This window comes from Notolepis coatsorum, assembly GCF_963971535.1.
Source record: "Notolepis coatsorum genome assembly, chromosome: 19".
Taxonomy (NCBI): Eukaryota; Metazoa; Chordata; class Actinopteri; order Aulopiformes; family Paralepididae; genus Notolepis; species Notolepis coatsorum.
The window spans coordinates 74463745-74485584 of NC_140183.1; the positions used below are offsets into that span (position 1 = coordinate 74463745).

Consider the following 21840-nt stretch of genomic DNA (forward strand, 5'->3'; position numbering starts at 1 on the left):
TAGTGGTTAATGGTGTTATAATCCTCTTTTTATTATATATGTTGCCCTTAGGCTCAATCATTGCAAGGCACAACATGTCCTTCCATTGTTTTGCCGATGATGTGCAGATATATCTACCCTTACAAGCAAAAGGCAAGGTCACATTACAACCACTGCTAGATTGCCTGGCTGATATTAAATTATGGATGAGTTCAAACTTTCTCAACTTAAATGAGCGCAAAACAGAGATAATTTTATTTAGTAATGATTCACCTGACCCTACAGCCATTGCTCTAGGCCCCCTGGGCTCAAATATCCGCTCCTCTGTCAGAAACCTTGGAGTAATCTTCGACAGAAATTTTAAATTTGATAAGCAGGTTAGTTCGGTGGTCCAAACTAGCTTTTTCCACCTCAGACTCCTAGCCAAGACCAAACCATACCTCTCCCAGAAGGATCTGGAGAGGGTGATCCATGCCTTTATCTCGACCCGGCTGGATTACTGCAATGCGTTGTATATCGGCATTGACCAGTTGCTGCTTCGTCGCCTGCAACTGGTACAAAATGCGGCTGCCCGTCTGCTTTCCGGTACCAGGAAACGTGACCACATTACACCAGTTCTGGCTTCTCTCCACTGGCTCCCCGTCCGTTTCCGTATTGATTTTAAACTTTTACTGACTGTTTTTAAAGCACTACACGGGCTGGCTCCACCGTACCTAGCTGAGCTCCTACATCACCCCACCCCATCCAGAGCCTTAAGGTCTGCTGACCAGCTGCTGCTGGAGGTGCCTAGGACCAGGCTAAAAACCAGGGGAGATAGAGCCTTTGCTGCTGCTGCCCCCAGACTCTGGAACAGCCTCCCCCTCCACATAAGATCTGCCCAGAGCCTGGAGGTTTTTAAATCCTTGCTCAAAACACATCTCTTCTCCCTGGCCTTTGACCAGAGCTAGCCCAGCATCTATACATGACGTCAGCTGTCACTCTGCATTTTTATCAAATTTTCTTGTCTCTTTTATTGCACTTTGCACTTTGCACTTTGCACTGTACTGTACTCTACCTCTTTTCTAGTGTATTTTATTGCATTGTATGTGTTTTTTATCATGTTGTGAAGCACTTTGGTTTGGCTGTTAGTCATTTGTAAACGTGCTATACAAATAAAACTGACTTGACTTGACTTGACTATAATGAAATAAAACTTTTATTTTACCAAAACATCACTGATTGTCAGCAATATGATGACGACTCAGGTAGCCAGACCTTCCAAGTACGTGGCTAACTTCAACTGGAGAGAGAAAGGCACACGGGGGTACAAAAGGGAGCTTGAGACCGTGATAATCTCCTCTAGTGGCCAGCAGGGGGTGCTGTCGGACGAACCAAACCGATGCCCAGTATGCTCGGTCTGCAGCTGGGCCAGCGCGCTGTGTGTGTGTGTGTGTGTAATGAGAACCAGAGAGAAGACGAGGCAATCTAATAAGCTCCGACATGTCTTGACCCGTTACCCTGCGCAGCTTCAGGAGGCCTTTCAACTCCTCACACACCACCACCAATTACCCCTCTCTGCACCCAGGAGCACCAGGGCTCAGCGCAGAGGCTCCCAGACATCAAACGCTGAGCACCAGGGAGAGGCTCTCTCTGGTGGGGAGATGAAGAGGCCTCTCGTAGGTGGAACGTACCACTGAAGTGGTTGACTAATGAGGAAACCGCTTGTTTTTTTTCTTTTTTACTGTGGCCAGGGGTGATATTATAGATACCTAGACGTTACCTGCTGCCCTAAAGTGGTTCACAGTGGGACACCGAACAACAGTAGGGACATGTACAGAGAGAGAGGGCGGGAGGGAGGGAGGGAGGGAGGGAGGGAGGGAGGGAGGGAGGGAGGGAGGGAGGGAGGGAGGGACCGAAGAGCCAGGGTTGGCTAAGCCATTCCCATCTACATACACTGTAATACCCCTGTCAATTCACTTTGTGGTGTGTTAGATCTACCCAGAGATTGGAGTGATGTAAGATGTGATGTCAATCACTAAGCGTGTACTTAGTCCACATCATGTAGAAATTGGTAATGAAAAAGTAATAAAACAGAGAGACTCTGGATACTCTGCATAGCATAAGTGTGTATTTTTGTACCAAACCTTATGAACTGTTCATAATCATACTCCAGATGAGTAAAGTCCTCTTGATAATAATAATAATTCATTACATTTATATATCGCTTTTCTCAGACTCAAAGCGCTTCACAACGTAGGGTTAGGGAAATTGCTTCCTTCACCACCACTGGTAGCACCCAACCTTGGGCTACGCAGGCTCAATGGCTGCCATACACTGGCACCAGGCACACATCACACTACACAATGGCTGAAAGGCTCAGGGGACAGGGTTTAGATATCAGCCAATTAAGGGGAAGGGATGATTAGGTGGCCTTGATGTCAGAGATCTGATTGGGAATTTGGCCAGGAACGTCGGGGAACCCCCTACTCTTTACGATAGGCGTCCTGGGTTCTTTAACGACCGAATTCAGTCAGGACCTCGGTTTAGCGTCTCCTCCGAAGGACGGCACTCGTAGCTGTCCGGTGTCCCTATCACCATAACAGGGGCATTGTTACTGACAAGCCCAGAGGACAGAGTGCCCCCTGCTGGACAACAACACCACTTTCCGACAGCAGCCTTGACCGGGGCTCTAACCGGTGATCTTCCGATCATGAGTCCAGAGCTCTACTCATGTAGCCACGCTGCCGGACATACCTTCTGTGTGCTGCCTCCCTCCCTCCCACTGCACGCACGCACGCACGCAACGCACAACACCACCAGCCCCCCAGGGCTGCGTCCTTTCCCCTTGGCTCTTCTCCTTCTACACCAACCAGTTCACCCCCCTGGACAGTTCAGTCAAGGCCTTCAAGTACACCGACGACACCACCATCTTGGGCCTCATCTCCAACAACGATGAGTCCATTTACCGGCAGGAGGTGGACAGAGCAGTGAGGTGGTGCTCATCCAACAACCTCCTGCTCAACACCTCCAAAACCATGGAAATTGCAATAGATTTCAGGACTTCAAAAAAACACCCATACTCCCAATAACCATCTCAGACCAACCCATAACCCTAACTGAATCATTCAAGTTCCTCGGCACCCACATCAGCAATAAACTCAAATGGGACATTAACACCAGGCAACTGAGGAAGTACAGAGTCCAACAACGCCTGCTGGTCCAATTCTACACCGCCATAATCCAAAGCATCCTCACCTCATCCACCACAGTCTGGTATGGTTCCACTGACAAACACACCAAACACAAACACTCCAACGCATCACCAAGACAGCCTCCAAAATAATTGGCTGCCCCCTCCCCTCTCTGGACTCCATCTACACCTCACACACAACCGCTCTGGTAAAATAGTCAATGATCCCTCCCAGCACACCACTTATTCCAGCGCATGCCCTCAGGTCGCTACAGGTACATTTCAACCAGACACACACGCTTCACAAACAGCTTTTTCCCCACAGCAGTCCGAACACTAAACACCTTGGCCCGCCCCCCCCCCTTGCACAGACGGGCAAGCATCCGAACTGAAATTAACATGAACTGACACTAGTTATATGTGACTGTCCTGTATGTATTTATGTATTTATTGTGGGGATTGGGAGGTGGGAGGGGGGGCGTTTGATGTTCCATGTTGATGTCCCAGTGCTTAAATAACATGCTGTACCGCAAACGATTACCACATTAAAGTATCTTGTATCTTGTGTATCTTGAGTATCTTGTGTATCTTGTGTATCTTTTGTATCTTGTGTATCTTTTGCTCTTTCTCACCTTGCCGAATGTGATCTTGCACTGGCAGACATCACTGCTGGAGTTCTTGATGGAGATCTCTCCGTAGTGTTCTATCCAGCGGTGGCCGCTCAGGATGTTGTGGATGCAGGACGTCACCTTGTTCCACTCATAGTGGTCCCCGAATCTGAGAGGAAACAAACGCTGTCGTTTTTCCCACCAATAATACATCGAATCAATAGTTGGATCAATGAGCGCAATCTACTCGGAGAGTAGATGGAGGCAGAGGAGGACTCACCCAGGCAGGGTTAGGTGTGTCGTGCCGACCGGTATGATCTCCATCGACTTCCCCCAGAACTTGTTCTTCCACCTCGTGTCTACAGAATCAATCACAGGGAGGCCAGTCAGAGAGGCCAGAACGTGACGCTCAATCGAGGAGGGCCGGCATTACATTCCGCACTCGATGGGCTTTTTATAGGAGGATGTCTGAGTGCATTTACCTTGCCAGAATATGAAGTTTTTAGACTCTGCGTGGCATGCTGAGATAGGCGGGTGATGGCTGACCTGAAGATGACCGATAAAGAGGGGAAGGAAAACGGATTAATCACAGGGTTCTGTGCTTAGAATTCTGGGTGCAGTGTTGTAGTCGAGTCACTAAATCTCTAATCCGAGTCGAGTCTTGAGTCCCCAGTGTTCGAGTCTGAGTCCAAGTCCGAGTCACCAAAGAAGAGTCGAGTCCGAGTCGAGTCCCCATTACCCTAGTCTGAGTCCGAGTCCAAGTCATCAAGGTTGAGTCCACTCCACTCTGGCAGTCAAAGAGCTGACATACAAATAAAAAAAGGTTTACATTAAACATAAATGACACTGCGGTTACCCATTCAAAGGGAGTTTATTTACTTTGTGACACAATAGCCAAACAAATGCACTAGCCATCAATATCTTATGCCAAATGATTAGGGCCTATTACAAAAAAATCTATAAAAAAAGAACTGTATTTTTGATTATCAATTAACAAGTCTGAGTCCTCGTCTGCACCTTCCAAGTCCGAATGCAGTCAATGCTCGAGTCCAAGTTCAAGTCAGAGTCATCAGTGCTCAAGTCCAAGTCGAGTCACAAGTCCTGAAAATCAGTCCAGGACTCGGACTCGAGTACTACAACACTGTCTGGTGACATTTTAACTTAGGGAGCACAGATATTGATCAAGTACACTGAGCAAGGCACTGGACCCCAAAACTGCTCCAGGGGCGCTGCACTGTGCTCTGACCTCTCTGATGAAATGCATATGTGTCTGTATGTGTAACTAGGAATATGCTAAAAGACTCATTTCATTTGCCTTGTGGACATGGACAATAAAATTATCTTCTTCTTCTAAGTACCTAGGAACTAATGAGGAACTACAGCATATGTTAACAAATAGTTAAATGATTAGAGGTAAGCAGGTAGAACATGGGGATTTGAGAGTCCAATGGAGAGTTCTTCACTGTGTGTCGCTGGGTAGTTTAGTAGAAGCCACTCTGGATGAATTTCCATGCAGGAAGGCCTGAGTAAGTGATGGTTAATCTAAGGCTTTGGATGTTAACATACAGCACCTAATTAGTCCCTCTGTACTTAATCACTTCTATTGTGCTTCTTTAAGTAGAAAGGTTACCAAATGCTGTTCTATTTACTCTTGCAGAGATGTGGATTTTATACATTACGTTTACATTAAGTCATTTAAAGATGCACGTTTTGTGAGAGTCAGAGAAGTGAATAATGTCTAAGGTATATTTTCACAACTGTCCTCAGAGGAGAAAAGTTACACAGTTTGAAGCTAGAAAGCGACCTGAAAAGTTACTATTTCACTGCTGTCGTTTACAAAGGCAGGGCCTGCAAATTTGTTTAACAAATATATTTTAGGCTTACATTTGGTTCACAGTGCCTACAAAATATTTCGTTTTCATTTATGATAACACAAGACAGAACTACAGTAAATGTCTTTTGCAGGCTCTGCAAACAAATACCCATCATCCGAAAATTGCATAGTGCAGTTTAAAGAGATACTATCAGAGAGAGTTACAAATATAGTGGTATCTATGATTAGGTTTGTTTATTTTAAATTTTTTACCCAGCACACATTAATGAACATCTTCAGTTGTGTCATGTCATGTCAAATGTGCCAGATTTGAGCTAATTAGCTAGTTTCCATCTGTAGTCCCTGCCTACCATGCATGTCTTTATGGTGTGGGAGGAAACCCACGCGAACACAGGGAGAACATGTAAACTCCACACATTCTTGCTGTGAGGCAGCAGTGCTAACCACTGTGCCACCGTGCCGCCCATATTAAATACATACATACCTGTTCTGCAACAAAGCGGAATCCTTTGTCTGGCCGGTCACACTCGTACGTCTCTCCCAGGACAGGGTTGAACGGTTTCCCTCCAGCCCTGTAGTAGCTGGACGCGTACCCCGACACCGCGAACGTAGCGATGTACATCTGCACACAGAGGAGACTCGTCTTCAGTTCACTGCACTCTGTGTCCCACTTTCATTGTGAAGTAGCACATCAATTTACACTCTTGACCAAGATTGAATTCACCGGGTCACACTGAAGTCGAAAGCAGAGGGGGAATATAAAACTTGGGACACGACCTACTAAAGAGCAGAACAAATTAATCCTTAACTATTTTGAGGCCCAGTGAACATTTCAGTTCAGTTCAGTTCAGAGTTTTTATTTGCCACATGGAATAATACAATCATAGTTTCTTCATTAAAAAAAAAATAAATAGTCATTCCATGGACAAAAGGAGCAGGAAGAAGAATAAATCTTATAGTTACCTGCCCCATGGGACATGGGACATGGGAGGGAGGCTGTGCGGAAACCGTCCCTTCTAAGCACCCTTGTAAACCAACCGTGTTTGTGAGGTCTTCTTTTTATTTCCAGTAACGTTATCATTTACTTTCCATCTGAATGTAATGGGGGGTGAGTCACCTCACATCTGAATGTAATGGGGGGTGAGTCACCTCACATCTGAATGTAATGGGGGGTGAATCACCTCACATCTGAATGTAATGGGGGGTGAATCACCTCACTTCTGATGGACTCCAGAATGCATGCTTCGTTGATTGCTGCATTGAGCCGGGCAGAAGAGCACTCATTATCACGGTGCAGCGACAGCCAATTAGACCACTTCTGCCTCGCGACCATTAGCATGATAGTCCTTTACAACCATGAGGCTCCACAGGCTGGAGACATCGTCATCTCTACACCTCCCACATTAAAAACCGGCAAACTTTACCCTACAAAGTCCCTGCGATCCTCAGACACTGGTCAGCTCTCCATTTCCCCAAACCAGATTGCGGACCTTTGGGGACAGAGCTTTCAGCGTGGCAGCTCCCACCCTCTGGAACTCTCTCCCTGCACAACTGTGCAACGCCCCGACTCCGGACTCCTTCAAAAAAACTCCTTAAAACACACCTCTTCAACATGGCATTTGAAAACTAAGTTATTATTATTATTATTACAAAACATGGGCAGCGCAGAACTTAAGTCAAAGTAGAATGTGAGTGAAGGTGAGACGAGAACTGCATTCGTAGGGCGAGTTTGATTCCACGTGAAGGAAGGGAGGCTTCAGGCTTGGTCAGTCGTCCCTACAAACACAATTGGCAGTGTTGGGAAGCCGGTGGTGTATGTGTCCTGGTCATTGCAAACAGCGACTCCTACTGGTCGGCCGGGGCGCCGGTTCAGCAGGGAGGGGATCTGGGGGAAATAGCGTGAACCTCTGCACACGTTACATTCCCCTGGTGAAACTCCTCTCCGTCAGGTGAAAAGAAGTGGCTGGCGACTCCACATGTATCGGAGGAGGCATGTGATAGTCTACACACCCTCCCCAGACCGACTGTAGGGCAATGTGCGCAACGACCACGAAGGGAATTGGCATAATGACTAAATTGGGGGATGGGAGGAAAAAGAGAAAGGCAAAAAGAAAAAGAAAAAAGGAAGCTTCTGCAGCTGTGGCACACGGCCGCTGATTGAAGGCCTCACCGGCTGCCGGTGTGACCGAGAGGGAAGGCTGCCGGTGGGACCGAGAGGGAAGGCGGCCGGTGGGACCGAGAGGGAAGGCTGCCGGTGGGACCGAGAGGGAAGGCGGCCGGTGTGACAGAGAGGGAAGGCTGCCGGTGGGACCGAGAGGGAAGGCTGCCGGTGGGACCGAGAGGGAAGGCGGCCGGTGTGACAGAGAGGGAAGGCTGCCGGTGGGACAGAGAGGGAAGGCTGCCGGTGGGACCGAGAGGGAAGGCTGCCGGTGGGACCGAGAGGGAAGGCTGCCGGTGGGACCGAGAGGGAAGGCTGCCGGTGGGACAGAGAGGGAAGGCTGCCGGTGGGACAGAGAGGGAAGGCTGCCGGTGGGACCGAGAGGGAAGGCTGCCGGTGGGACCGAGAGGGAAGGCTGCCGGTGGGACCGAGAGGGAAGGCTGCCGGTGGGACCGAGAGGGAAGGCTGCCGGTGAGACAGAGACGGAAGGCTGCCGGTGTGACAGAGAGGGAAGGCTGCCGATGGGACAGAGAGGGAAGGCTGCCGGTGAGACAGAGAGGGAAGGCTGCCGGTGTGACAGAGAGGGAAGGCTGCCGATGGGACAGAGAGGGAAGGCTGCCGGTGGGACAGAGAGGGAAGGCTGCCGGTGGGACAGAGAGGGAAGGCTGCCGGTGGGACAGAGAGGGAAGGGAGACACCCGACTCAATCATTTCACCTTTCATTTAATTTACCAGCATTAATACCGTCAAACTTTGTCACATTCTTTATTACTAGTACATGCATCGTTTCTTAGGAAAACCTCAGATTTGATAATAATATATTTTTTTTAATCCTCTTTTTCTCCGCCTGATTTTTCTATTTTTCTCCCCATCCCAATTTAGTCGTTCTTCCAAATCCCCCCCTCCCCTACCTGGTTGTTGTGCGCATGTTCTCCTACTGGTCGGTACAAGGGAACCCTGAAGTCCACCACACGCTTCCTCCGACACATGTGGAGACAGACAGTGGCTCTCTTCTCACCTGGCAGCGAGGACTCTCATTGGTGAAGCGTAACGCGTGGGAGGTCACGCTGCCTTCACCATTTCCTGCCTTTCGCTGAGCAGGCGCCCAGACCTGACCTGTAGGCGTCGCTGTCCACAACGCCAGATTACCACCCACGACTTCCCTCCCCCTAACTCAGCCAAACAAGTTAGTATGACGACCGGCCCTAGCCGCAGGGCAATGCTGACTCCGGGAGTCGAGACCGCAGCCTCTTGCATTGGTGACGAGCGCAATCTCCGCTACGCCACCCGACCGCCCGCCTAATTTGATAATACTGTATATTAAACATTTACAAGAGGTTGATAGGCTGACCTAGTTAGCGGGGAAATGCATGCGTGCTTCTATCATAGGGGCTTCTTTGAGTCTGATAGAGTAACGTAGAGTAAGTACGCAAGGTCTTCTCATGCCTAAAAGACGGTTCTGTGTACACACACACTCCAGCCTGATCTCGTTAAAAATACGTAAATAAAGAACTTTTCAACCTCAGAAAGAAGATACATAATGTACTTATAGCCATACGTAATATATTTACGCGTTGTATACATAATATATTTATGTTTTGTGTCTGCCAAAGTCCCAAATAAAACAGCGCGATCGGGATTGGGACTAATTGGTGAGGGGCGAATGCTCACCACTAGAACAAGCCCCCCTCCCTAACACAAACACAGCAATACTCGCCACAACCCTAACCTTAACCACACTGTAACCTTAAACTAACCCTAACCTTAACCACACGGTTACCTTAAACTAACCCTAACTCTAACCTTAGACTTGGAAGATGATGCCAAGAAGATGGGACACACCTGGGGCCAGCTTGAGAGGTTGGCTCAGGATCGGGATGCTTGGAGAACCCTTGTTGACGGCCTATGCCCCAAACGGGGTAAAAGGTGTAAGTAAGTAACTCTAACCTTAACCACACTGTTACCTTAAACTAACCATAACCCTAAACTTAACCACACGGTTACCTTAAACTAACCATAACCCAAAATGTAACCACACTGTTGTGGCGATAAGAAAGTAGTGAGCCAGAGACGTAGGTCGAGGTGAGTACTTTACTTATCCTGCACATAGCATTTACAATAACAACCACCCGTCACCCGGAACCGGAAGTGGCATTTAACCTTTCCCCTAACCAGTACAACCCACACTCTTAAAGGCACAAGCCCACCTTGGTGAATGTCTCTTAATATAGGTCACCACACTATACTTAACCATACTGTTACCCACTAACCATAACCTTAACCCTAATATTAACCCTAACCTTAACCCTAACTTTCTATCTTAACATTAAAACGAACCATCATCATAGTATTAGTCTGGTCAGTTTGGGGCAAATATGGGGTCAAGGCTGCAAATCATGATTAACATTTGAGCCAATGTTTTTCTGTTCATTTAGGGTCCAATAAAGAAAAAAAAGCAAGGAGCCCAAAAAATTAGGTAGGCGAAGTCTCTGAAACGGCCACGCCCACTTTTTAGACCTGATATTTTGTATCTCGGCTCCTGGAGGTCGCAGAGAGTTGATTTCGGGCTCAAAAGTTGCGGAAACACCACATTTATATTAGTGTTATGAACAAACATATGCCCTAAAACCTTAACTTTTTGAGATATTCATGAAAAACCTTTTTTTATCTCTGAATTGATCAGCGCCCAAGCCACTTCAGCCAAATCTGCTCATGAAGGCCATGCAGTTAGTTTGGACCAAAGTTCTAAATCTACTCATGGGGCATACTAGTGTTTAGGTTGAGGCTTTGTTATAAGATGAGGACCCCAACAACCACCCAAGAAACAAAGCAAACCACTTGAAGTCCAAAAAAACTAAACATTTTTATCCACTTTTTCTCCGCTTTTTCTATTTTCCATCTCAATTCCACTGTGCCAATTCTTCCCTCCCCTGTCTTGAACGTTGCTCGCATATGCCCCCCACTGGCCGGTTGTAGGGAGGATAGAAGCCTTGCATCACGTGTCCCCTCCGATACACGAGGAGGCAGCCTGTCGCATCTTTTCACCTGCCAGCGCGGACTCTCATTGGCGAGGTGTAACGTGTGGGAGGCTCACTCTACCCCCGCCATTTCCTGTCTCTGCTGTGCAGGCGTCCCCAACCGACCTGTAGGAGTCGCTGTCCACAATGTCCAGATTACCACCCATCGACTTCCACCCGCTAACTCTGCCAATTGAGTTAGTATGACGGCTGGTCCAAGCCGGAGGCAACGCCGACAACCGGAGTCGAACCCGGTGTCTCTTGCGTTGGTGACAAGTGCAATGTCCGCTGCACCACCCAGCCGCCCCCCAAAACAACTTTATTTGAACACATCACACATCCCATCACACAGGATTCAAACACTTGCTGAGGCACTTGCAATAAATGAGACATTTCATCCCCCTGCCAGCACAAGAACATGAGGTGCATTTATTAGATCTGCAGCTACACACCACTGTTACCTGAGACAATGTGTCTCCTGCGGAAATTGTGCTCCACTTGACGAAGAGTTTATCCCCATCGGTAGTCCATCCCCATTCAACAACCGGGGGACAAGGGAGTTGTAGAAGGCTGCTCCCCCACAGCCATCCTGCCTGGACTGTATCTCTCAACAGATGCTGTAGAAGTGCATCCTGTCTTGGGGGCAGGTCTCGCAGCTCATCTTTAACTGACTGCTTGAACAGTTGGAATCTGAGTCCATCTATACTTGCACAGTCGTACAGTCCAGCCTTGTTGTACCAGCTCATTACCCAGGGTTCAATAACTTCCATGCTGTTCCTAACAGTCTCAATACTAGGGCAGCAACTTAGTCCTCTCAATGCAGCAGTGAACTCTGTCAACTTACTGTGGTTCATCCAGGCTTTGAATTGAGCATTCTTTGATTGGCCAAAGAAGGCGCTCACAGAATCACAGCCACTGAAATAATGGAACACAGGCATGGCATCAGCCACATCTCCACCAAGCTTCTTGTGTGCTTCTGTGATTGAGTTGAACTGGCATTTGTCCGGAACAGCAAAGTCGACGAAGTTGCAAATCACAACATACTGACCGGAACTTTGTAGTGAACCCTAGTAGGATGACAACTACATTGGAGTCGACTGTTCTAACCGTAACTGACTTGATCCCCTTGTTTAGCATGTCCATCTCATGGCAAATGATGCTGTTGTTAGCCTCCTCAAGCATCTCTATGCGGTCATAAAGCTGGATCTCAACATTTTCGCCAACGTTTGCAAGGATCTTCCTGCTGTAGGTGATGCTGAACTCCTTGCTCCAGTTCCATGCATGTTCCTTAGCAATCCTGGCAAACATTAAATTCAGGGCTACCTTGTTGTCTTGATTAGACAGAAAACCTTCAAAGAATTGCTTAGATTCCGGCACGGTGTCATTCTCGCTGAAGGCCATCTGTGAACTACCTGCTGATCCCCGATTATTCCTAGTCGCAGTCTTAATGTTCATAGTCTGGTAGAGGTCAGCCACAATGTCAATACGATTTGCTCCCTTCTCATGACCAATCTTGGCAACGCTGTTCAACACCTTGAAGAAAAAGTCCCGGAATGTCATGCCTTTGGTGAGAGACTTCGCCAGGATTTGTACTTGCACAGATAGATCTATCACAAGTCCCTCTGAGGCTGTAGATTGAACTTGTACTCCGATGTCCTTCAGGATTTGAGACTTTTGGCTGTGATAAATGTCTCAATCCTTTCTTGACAGGGCTTCTGGTAAACCTGTGATTTAAATGAATAGTTTTACCAAAACTAAATTAGCACTGTCAAATCAATTCACTTATAAAATGAATAATTGAACGTCACTGTATCGAGAACCTGGTAAGACGAAAGTTGCCTGCGTCTAAAACATTGAATAACTTTGAAATTATATCAACTAGATTTACCTGTGAATTCACCACCAAAAAGCCTCCTTGTCTCTTCTTCTCTTTATCTGCAGGCCTCGTGGCTTGATTGCAGGGCTAGCAAGCTGGACTTTTGCACCTGAACTTGGGAGTTTCAGGGCATTTCGGGAGATTTTCGCACTAACATCCTTCTGAGCATATACAAATCGCTCCTGCACAAACTGGTCATGCTGTGTTTTGCCAACTGTAAAAACAAGGCTGGCATCTTTAGTTACCACATCTGGGAAGGGAATGGATGAGTTCAACTAGGGCTGGGCGATATGGCCTAAATATGATATCACGATATTTTCTGACCTTTCGGCGATACACGATACGCATCACGATGTTTTTCTTTTTTTCCCCAAACAATTCATTATGAGGCTTACCAAGACAGTATTAAGTTTGCAAGCTAACATTAAAGACAAAATAAAATACCCATGCATTTAGCATTTTTATATTATATATTAGATTTAGATTATTGGATTATTATATTATATATTGCATATATTTAGCAATGAGATATTATATGATTTAGATATGAAATATGATGAATTGAAAATGGGGGACCCTGATGTAAACAAGACGAAAGTCTTTCTCTGGTCTGCAACCTCCAGTCCACTGTTGACTGTTGTTGTATTGAGCTGTACTGTATTGTACCTATGCTGCAATCTGTTAATAACGTTTATATTCATTCAGTCGGCAAACAGAATCATTTTGATTGACAGTCGCGTCTGCCAATTACGTCACATCGCTTGCACCCGCCCTGCTGTTCTTAGCACCAATCGGCAAGCGCATATTCATTTTTTACTTCCGCCATTGGAGAGCTCAATGAAAACAACAATGGCAGCGGTAGCTCGCCGCGGCCGACGTTTAGCTTTTAGCTCTGCAGAATGACTAAACGACTGGAGGCATAATGATTTTACTGCAACGGATGTTATAATAAAAGCCTTTCCATACATCTGTCTGATTGAAAACGTTATTAACAGACCGCAGAATGGGCACAACGGAGTCAGCACGGGCTGAGATATGAACGGCTAATGCTTGCTATATCTAGGTCGACCTCGGTCGTTGCTATGTAAATACGCTGATGTTATTGAAAGTGTAACTATATAACGTCAATGCCACAAAACGAATGCCTTTGTTATCATAAGTAGTAACTTTTGATGCAGTAGTGTGTGTGTGGGGCGGCGCTGTTCAAAAGTGTCAACGTGTGGACCAGATTGACGCAACACAAGCCTCTTGGGCAAAACATCAAATCAAATCAAATCAAATTTATTTATAGGGCCCGACAACACACGTTAATGTCCCCATGGGCCGTACAGGTCTTCTTTAAACAAGTCAAGAAGACAACATAACAATAAGTCAAGAACAGAACAAGAACACCATAGGGTCCAAACATTTTTTAGATGAATGCAAATAAATGAAAGAATGCAAGCACTCCCAGACATACCCCACGCGAAGGTAAGGAAAAACTCACTAAAACCTAACAATAGGGAAAAAAAAGCTCCACAGGCAATGTGGAGGAGAGAAACCTTAGAAGGGCCGTTCAAGGGGGGATCTCCCTTCTTAGATGTCGGTGATATCCACGATATGTTTAAAAAGTGTATCGTTAATGAACTGTACCCGATATTTATATAATATCGTCATATCGCCCAGCCCTAAGTTCAACCTCATGAACTGAGCTTGGTTGAAGGGGTTGGTAAGGATCCCCTGATACACCTTGAGAGTGTGGCTTGAAAACGTTTCCTTGAAGGATTCCAGCATTTCTTTGTGTCCGTGTGCTAGATCTTGACCTTCGACCTCAGCTAGGTAGCACTGGATTTCGGGTAGGGCAAGTTCGAGTTTCCTGAAGAATTCCTGATCTTCCCGATTGATGATATCGACATATCTAGTGTCAGACTTGATGACCTTTATATTATGCTCCTGCTTTTGATCACATACAATCTTTGAAAATTGGTTACCTCTGGTGTTTACTGTGAAAGAGCCTGATAGAAATTCCTTGAACAACTCTGGGTGTCTCCATTTGAGCTCTATGAGATCCTGAAGAAACACTGATGTCCATCTGGCATAGTGTGTATGATCAAGTGCAAAGTAAAGAGGAATGAGCTGCTCAAGTCCACTGACCATCATGATTAAGTTGGCCTCCCGAAAGTATCTGATGAAGATAAGATCCTTCTTGATTGCTTCAACGACATTGGTCCAGTAGTGAAACATGGGGCTGTTTTCATTGGCCACCCAATTGCTCCAAATCAAACTGTTGTCCTTTAGATGTTTTGCCTGGAATGTCTCATCTCTCTTATTGGCCAGGACCACAGCCAGGATTTGAATGCAGTATCTAGCCTTCTTTATGGAATTCACATCACATACAGCTTTGTCAGACCAGTGATGTTCAGATTAGCTGAGGTTAAGCTGGTATCCAGGACAGTTCCTTTTATCAACTGGCCAACACAGACCAGAGAAACCTTCTCAAGGTGCAGCCCACCCATAAAAGCAAAGTATGAATGAGAAAACTCTTCTCCCGTGATACGCGATACACCCAGATCGGTTTCGTATTTCGGCCGTGGCGGAATGGCAGTGATTTTTCACAAATATCTGAAAAAGTAAAGGTTTTAGGGCATATGTTTGTTCATAACACTAATATAAATGTGGTGTTTCCGCAACTTTTGAGCCCAAAATCAACTCTCTGTGACCTTCAGGAGCTGAGATACAAAATGCCAGGCCTAAAAAGTGGGCGTGGCTGTTTCAGGGACTTCAATAATTTTTTGGGCTCCTTGAATTTTTTTTGTTTATCAGGCCCTAAATGAACAGAAAAACATTGGCTCAAATGTTAATCATTTTTTGCAGCCATTATGCCTAAACTGACCAGACTATATTGCTGTGTTTGTATCAGGGTTGGTGGCTTGGTCTCGTGGTGAGAGCACTCACCTCCACCACAAGCACTGTTAGTTCGACTACCTGTCATGCTGTTTTGCACTGTTTATTTGGGGGACTTTCGTCAATACGAAACGTAAATATAAATAAATATATTAAGTATACAATATGTGAATATATTACGTATGGGTATAACACAACGTACATTATGTACCCGTACTTTTCGCACTATAAGCCGCACCTGACTATAAGCCGCAGCAGCTAAATTGAATGATGTGTACATATATAAGCCGCACTGGACTATAAGCCGCAGGTGTTTTAATGTTTAATTACCATATGTAATTAGCATTGGGACACAATACTGTCGGACAAATAACAAGAATTAACTCATTTACAAGTTGTATTAAGTTTAGCAAATAAGGGAACAGATAAATAACATTTCAATGCAGTCAAAAAAAGCTATATTTAGATTTTTACATTTTCAGGTTTGGTCACGTCGAGTCACATATAAGCCGCACCGTTATATAAGCCGCAGGGTCGAAAAATGGGGGGAAAAGCCGCGGCTTATAGTCCGAAAAGTACGGTAAATGTTTTCCCTGTGGTAAATTCTTTAACTTTTTTTACGCTTTCCGATGAGACCGTGTCGCGGCATGTGGGAGTTAAGACTCCCTTCCCCCATCTTTTTGATGATCTCCCTCTACCCATCTTTCCTTCCTACCCTCATCCCTCCACCCATTCCTTCCTACCCCCCTTCCCCACCTTCCCAAAATGTCACGACACCCCTATAAGTCGTGTATTCCTGTGACCCCCCACCCCTTCCAGTTTTGTATGTATAAAGCTACATTTCAAGATCCAGTGAGGGCGGGGTCTCTCTGTCGGTGGTGTCCGATAGCTAAACACCTCGTTGAGAGTCATCCAGCCTAACTCTTACTATTTTGTAATGATACTTTGATTGAGTTAATAAATTGTATTAACCAGTTATTAGCTTCGGCTATTTTCCACATAGATATCTATAGAACACTAGATAGCTTAAGGCGGAGTCACCAGCGTCACTGAACCGCCGCCATCTTGTGAGGGTCAGCCTTGAGTGAGAGTGAGTGAGCTGCACAGACAAAAATACTCATAACTCGCTGAAATATTGACGGATTTACAAACGGGTTGGTTTGCTATAAACATAAAAGATGTAGTTATGATAATGCATACTTATAAAAAAAAACTTTTTTAAAGATGTTTTTTTTTACAAACCGCTTGAATCATAGCCACGTTAACACTTTGATTGCCCAAGGTTAAATTCATGATATACCATCCCTTGCCAGCTCTATTTAACATGGAGAAGTTCCCCTTCTTTGCAGGGCTATAACTTTTTAAATTATATTGCTAGATTGCCATTATTAGGGCCCATTCAATGTCCTATATGTATTGTTCATGGTGTAGCAACGTTAAACTTTTTCATTCACATATTCATACTAAAATATGGTCTAAAGTATAAGTATGTTTTCATCTCTTTCTGCAGCTTTCTCCAGAACGTGATTTATAGCCCCAAATGCATTATATTGATGATCAAATACAGTTTGGTAGGAATCTGTGCGAGATAAAAAATGTCAACTGCACGTACTTCTAGAATTTACTACACGTCATCTGATGTTGACCAGATGGGCGAGGGGGCGTTTATAATTCCGTGGGCAACGTTATACCATTCATCTAATGTGGGTCATATGTTCATCATAGCAGTTTATATCGAACACGGTAATACTACACGCTAAAACTCACCCCAGTCTCCTCGGGCCGTTGGGCGATCAGCGTGGAGTAGACAGTTTTCGATTATGGGATGTTGAAATGCCCGATCTATTTCCAGGTTGTATAATAGTATATACATTAGCGAGTGCCCGGACCCCATATGGAGTGAGTCCTGCCGGTTCAAAGGTTGATATCCGGTTTCGATCTGCCGATCGGCCACCAGAAGGCGCTCTTGAACCGCTAGAGGGTTGAGAGGAGATCAGCACTGTGTGTCAAGGCTCCGGAACGGAAATATGATTTCGATCACAGATTTTTGAAATATTGATATCAAAGACGAGTTACGGCGTCCTCGGCAACTTGAGCATGGCGGGGAATGGCAGTTAAAGTGTTTTTAATAATGCTTGTAATAAACCAAACCGCTTGTAAATCTGTCAATCTTTCAGCGAGTTATGAGTATTTTTGTCTGTGCAGCTCACTCACTCTCACTCAAGGCTGACCCTCACAAGATGGCGGCGGTTCAGTGACGTCGCTCTCCATTGGCCGGCAGCGCGGGCAAGCTATCTAGTGTTCTATATATATCTATGATTTTCCACCACAGGCACCGTTCACACATAGCAAGCCCTGCTCACCATGCGCTCGAAGGGGTCCCGCGTGCTGGCGGCCCTGTCCAGCAGCTCGCTGTACTCCAGCTCCTCACACAGCCGCTGCAGGGTGTTGAGCGGCTCGTTCAGCTGCACCGGCATGGCCACCTTGGACAGGTCTTTGCCCACGTTGTTCTTCAGGATGTTCCACAGGCTGATGCTGCTGGTGTCCGGGCTCGGGCAGGGCAGGCAGGACCTGCGGTGACGCACCAGGGGGGCGCCGTTCTCCACGCAGCCTGCGGCACAAGAGACCAGCCGTCAAGACGTGAGAACTAATAATAATAATGATAAACTTTATTTGTATAGCACCTATAACATCGCAAAAACACAGACTTCCCCAGTCCAGCTTCTTCCCCCAGGCCATCAGAACACTCAACATCTCCACACACACACAAGCACACACACACACACACACACACACACACACACACACACACACACACACACACACACACACACACACACACACACACACACACACACAGACACACTACACATCCTCACTTACACCCTCTCACACACCCCATACATACACGATACAAAAAAAAGAAAAGGAAAAAAAGGTCACTTTAAAAAACGACTGTATACATCTTTGCACATAATATTATTACTTATTACTTTTTACTTCTTACGTTTAGTACTGTACTGTATTTTATTCTTATAACTTTTTTTTATCATTTCTATTTTGTATTTTATTGTTTGTATTTTTGCACAATCCAGGCGGGCATGGCCACCTACATTTCACTGCATGTCTCGTGTATGTATGTGACAAATACAACTCTTGAATCTTGAACCGTTCACACAGGAATTGCAGCTCAAAGTGCTTCACAGCAGTAAAAAAAAAAAAAAAAAGCACAGGCATACAATGAGCACAGAATTGTCAGATCAAGAGCAAAGCATGAAGTGCAGACATAAAATAAGTATAAAACGAGTATAAAATAGATAGCAGCAAAATAGACAAAGTCAAGGTAAGGCACCATAGAACATTAAATCACGTCGTTTTTCACATTAGGATCTAGGCCTCTTTGTTTACAGTTTGGTAATCACTGATACACATAATATAGACATAATAAAGGCACCGTAGGTAATAATGGGTCATATCCTGTGTAAGTATATGTTGAAAGCAAATTGCAGATGTGCGAATATGAGAAGCCCACAATCGTAATAAAGTCAGGGTTAGAATGCCTTCATACATACATCAGATATGTACAGTATTTGTCTTACTGTTATAGAAAAGTAAGGCTGTGAGAGTTTTATTAGGACACATCTTTCTGGACAATACACTGGTCACCGTTCTGTTTTACCCAGCATCCCCTGGGGTAACAGATCCACAGTGGTCAATCTATAGAATTACACACATACTGTATATATTGACCAAAATATTTGTAATCAAGTCTAGGACATTACAGCAGCATCCAGCAGTTATACATTAGGCCTACACAGTAAAACAAATTCAGTGTATTTTTTATTTAGTACAGTAAGTTACTTCAGTAATTTGTACGCTGTACATATTATACAACAGTATGCTGTAGTGTTATCGACAGTCATTTACTGGCAATACATTTCCAAGTACAATCACAATGAGTTATTGTATACTCTCATTTACAGCAGTTCACAGTAAAAAAAAAATTGAAGTTATATTTTAACAAAGTAGTGAACACATTACAGTGTTGACAACTTTATCGGCAGAAATTGTATTTTGATTCTAAATTCTAAATAAACATTTCACATTGTGACGAAAAAAGAAAAAAACCCTGCTGGCTAACAGCTTACCTGAGATCTGTCTCTCGTTTTCCATCTCGTTGCTGAAATTGTCCATAGACATGATGTCACTGATGTCGCTGATGTACGAGTCATCCTCAGACGCCTGAAAAACAACAACACATAAACACCGTCGTATTACAGCCAATGCCAGTCAGTGTCCTCTTTTAAGTCACTTTTAAAGACGTCTGTTTTTTTAAATGTTTTTCCTAAAGTTATGGGTCTAGGTCAGCTCTGATTGCATAAGCTGTTTTTATTGTTTTATTTTCTATTTTGATTTTTTTCACCTTTCCTGATGTTTGCTGTTTGCTGTTTTTAACATGTCTGTAAAGCACTTTGTTTGGAAAAGCGCTATACAAATAAAATGTATTCATTCAATGCCATACTGTCAGATGAAAACAAGTCAAATATAAAACATCATGTCAAAATATCCCTTTCAGCTGAGCCCACATGGCACAGGAACTGGGCAGCTCTCTCTCTCTCAAGTATCTATCACAACAGCGGTGGTGATCTGAGCCAGGAACAAGGAGCGCTCCCCCGGGAACCACTGACCAATTTACACCTCAGCTCCTCATCCGAGTATTTATAGAGAAGAGTAATTAACTCAACATTTTCACATTCCTTCTGTCAGAGATAGTGTCAGTCTGAGCTGGCCTGAACTCCTGGAGGAGGAGGAGAAGAAGGAGGAGGAGGAGAAGGAGGAGGAGGAGAAGGAGGAGGAGGAGGAGGAGGAGAAGGAGGAGGAGGAGGAGGAGGAGGAGGAGGAGGAGGAGGAGGCAGCGGAAGGGTCACTGTCTGAGACAGGCATCTTAGCAACTTAATGAGACATCATTATATATATTACATGACGTCTTTTCCCCCCTGTTGTCACTGACTAACATCGATAGGAGGATGTGAATTGTTATTGCTTGTAAGCCGAGCACATCTTTCAGTTTTTCAGCGAAGATACCGATATGATGTTCCTGTCTGAAGCCCTGGCTTTGACGCGTGTTCGAGCCCCACTGTCTGGATTAATAATGCTCTCCGTCAGGCTGTGTAAAGCGTCAATGTGTGCTTCTGGCCTCTGCTGGCCGCAAGCGGTACTGTCTCCGTGTTTTCAATACATTTTCCCATAAGCCTCTTTGCTCTGTGTGCTTTCTTTTGTTTTTACATCCAGACTTCCTGCAGAGGGAGTTCCTGGTTTCTTGGTGGTCGAGGTAGATATAGATATATATAGAACACTAGATAGCTTACCCGTGCTGCCGGCCAATGGAGAGCGACGTCGTCGTAGGGCGGCCATCTTGCCCCAGGCAGCTCAGCTACTGATAACATTAATGTCTATGGTGCATGTACCATAGATTGCTCAATTCTTTACCGATTTTCAAAAGGGTTGGTTTGCTAAAAACATCAAAGATGTAGTTATGATACTACATACTTATATATATTAGGGATGCTCGATATTGGCTTTTTTACCGATACCGATATACCGATATTGTCCAACTCTTAATTTCCGATACCGATATCAACCGATACCGATATATGCAGGGTTTCCCCCGCCAAAAAATGTAATACTTTCAGGTAATTAACATTACATATCTCTTGTTGTGGAATTAACACAACATTATGCATACTTTTGACAATAAATAAAATCAGAATTTGTTCTTACTTGCTTGCCTGGGTAATAAAGGTTATAGAAATGTAAAAAAAAAAAAAAAAAAATTGAAAACCGATACTGATATTTTCCGATATCACATTTTAATGCCGATATCGGCCGATAATATCGGTAGGCCGATAATATCGGACATCCCTAATATATATATATATTTTTTTTAACAATGTTTTTTTTACAAACTGCTTGAATCATAGCCACGTTAATAATGCTTGTAATAAACCAAACCGTTTGTAAATCTGTCAATATTTCAGCGAGTTATGAGTATTTTTGTCTGTGCAGATCACTCACCCTCACTCAAGGCTGACTGGGGCAAGATGGCGGCGGTTCAGCGACGCTGGTGACTCCGCCTTAAGCTATCTAGTGTTCTATATATATCTATGGTCGAGGTGGCTGCATTATTTGTTTCCCCACTATTGCAAAAATGTGCAGGAAGAGCTCAATGTAACAATGCAGTGGTCTATACTGCTGGTATCCAGAGGAGGCTGACTAACACTGTTCATCATCGATTCCCTCACGGGCCAGTCTGCTCA

The 21840-nt window shown here is 45.0% G+C and overlaps 1 protein-coding gene across 3 annotated transcripts in view; it reads right to left on the bottom strand.

The window, feature by feature from the left end:
• osbpl3b (oxysterol binding protein-like 3b) overlaps positions 1 to 21840 on the bottom strand; it is a 181388-nt gene that overhangs the window by 30770 nt on the left and 128778 nt on the right. For all 3 annotated transcript variants that reach the window (XM_084336436.1, XM_084336434.1, XM_084336435.1), the window contains 6 exons: positions 19672 to 19765; positions 17887 to 18134; positions 6075 to 6212; positions 4239 to 4302; positions 4037 to 4115; positions 3781 to 3925 (listed from right to left, as the gene is read on the bottom strand). In XM_084336436.1, the coding sequence (XP_084192562.1) occupies positions 3781 to 3925; positions 4037 to 4115; positions 4239 to 4302; positions 6075 to 6212; positions 17887 to 18134; positions 19672 to 19765 (768 nt within the window). The remainder of the gene's footprint in view (positions 1 to 3780; positions 3926 to 4036; positions 4116 to 4238; positions 4303 to 6074; positions 6213 to 17886; positions 18135 to 19671; positions 19766 to 21840) is intronic.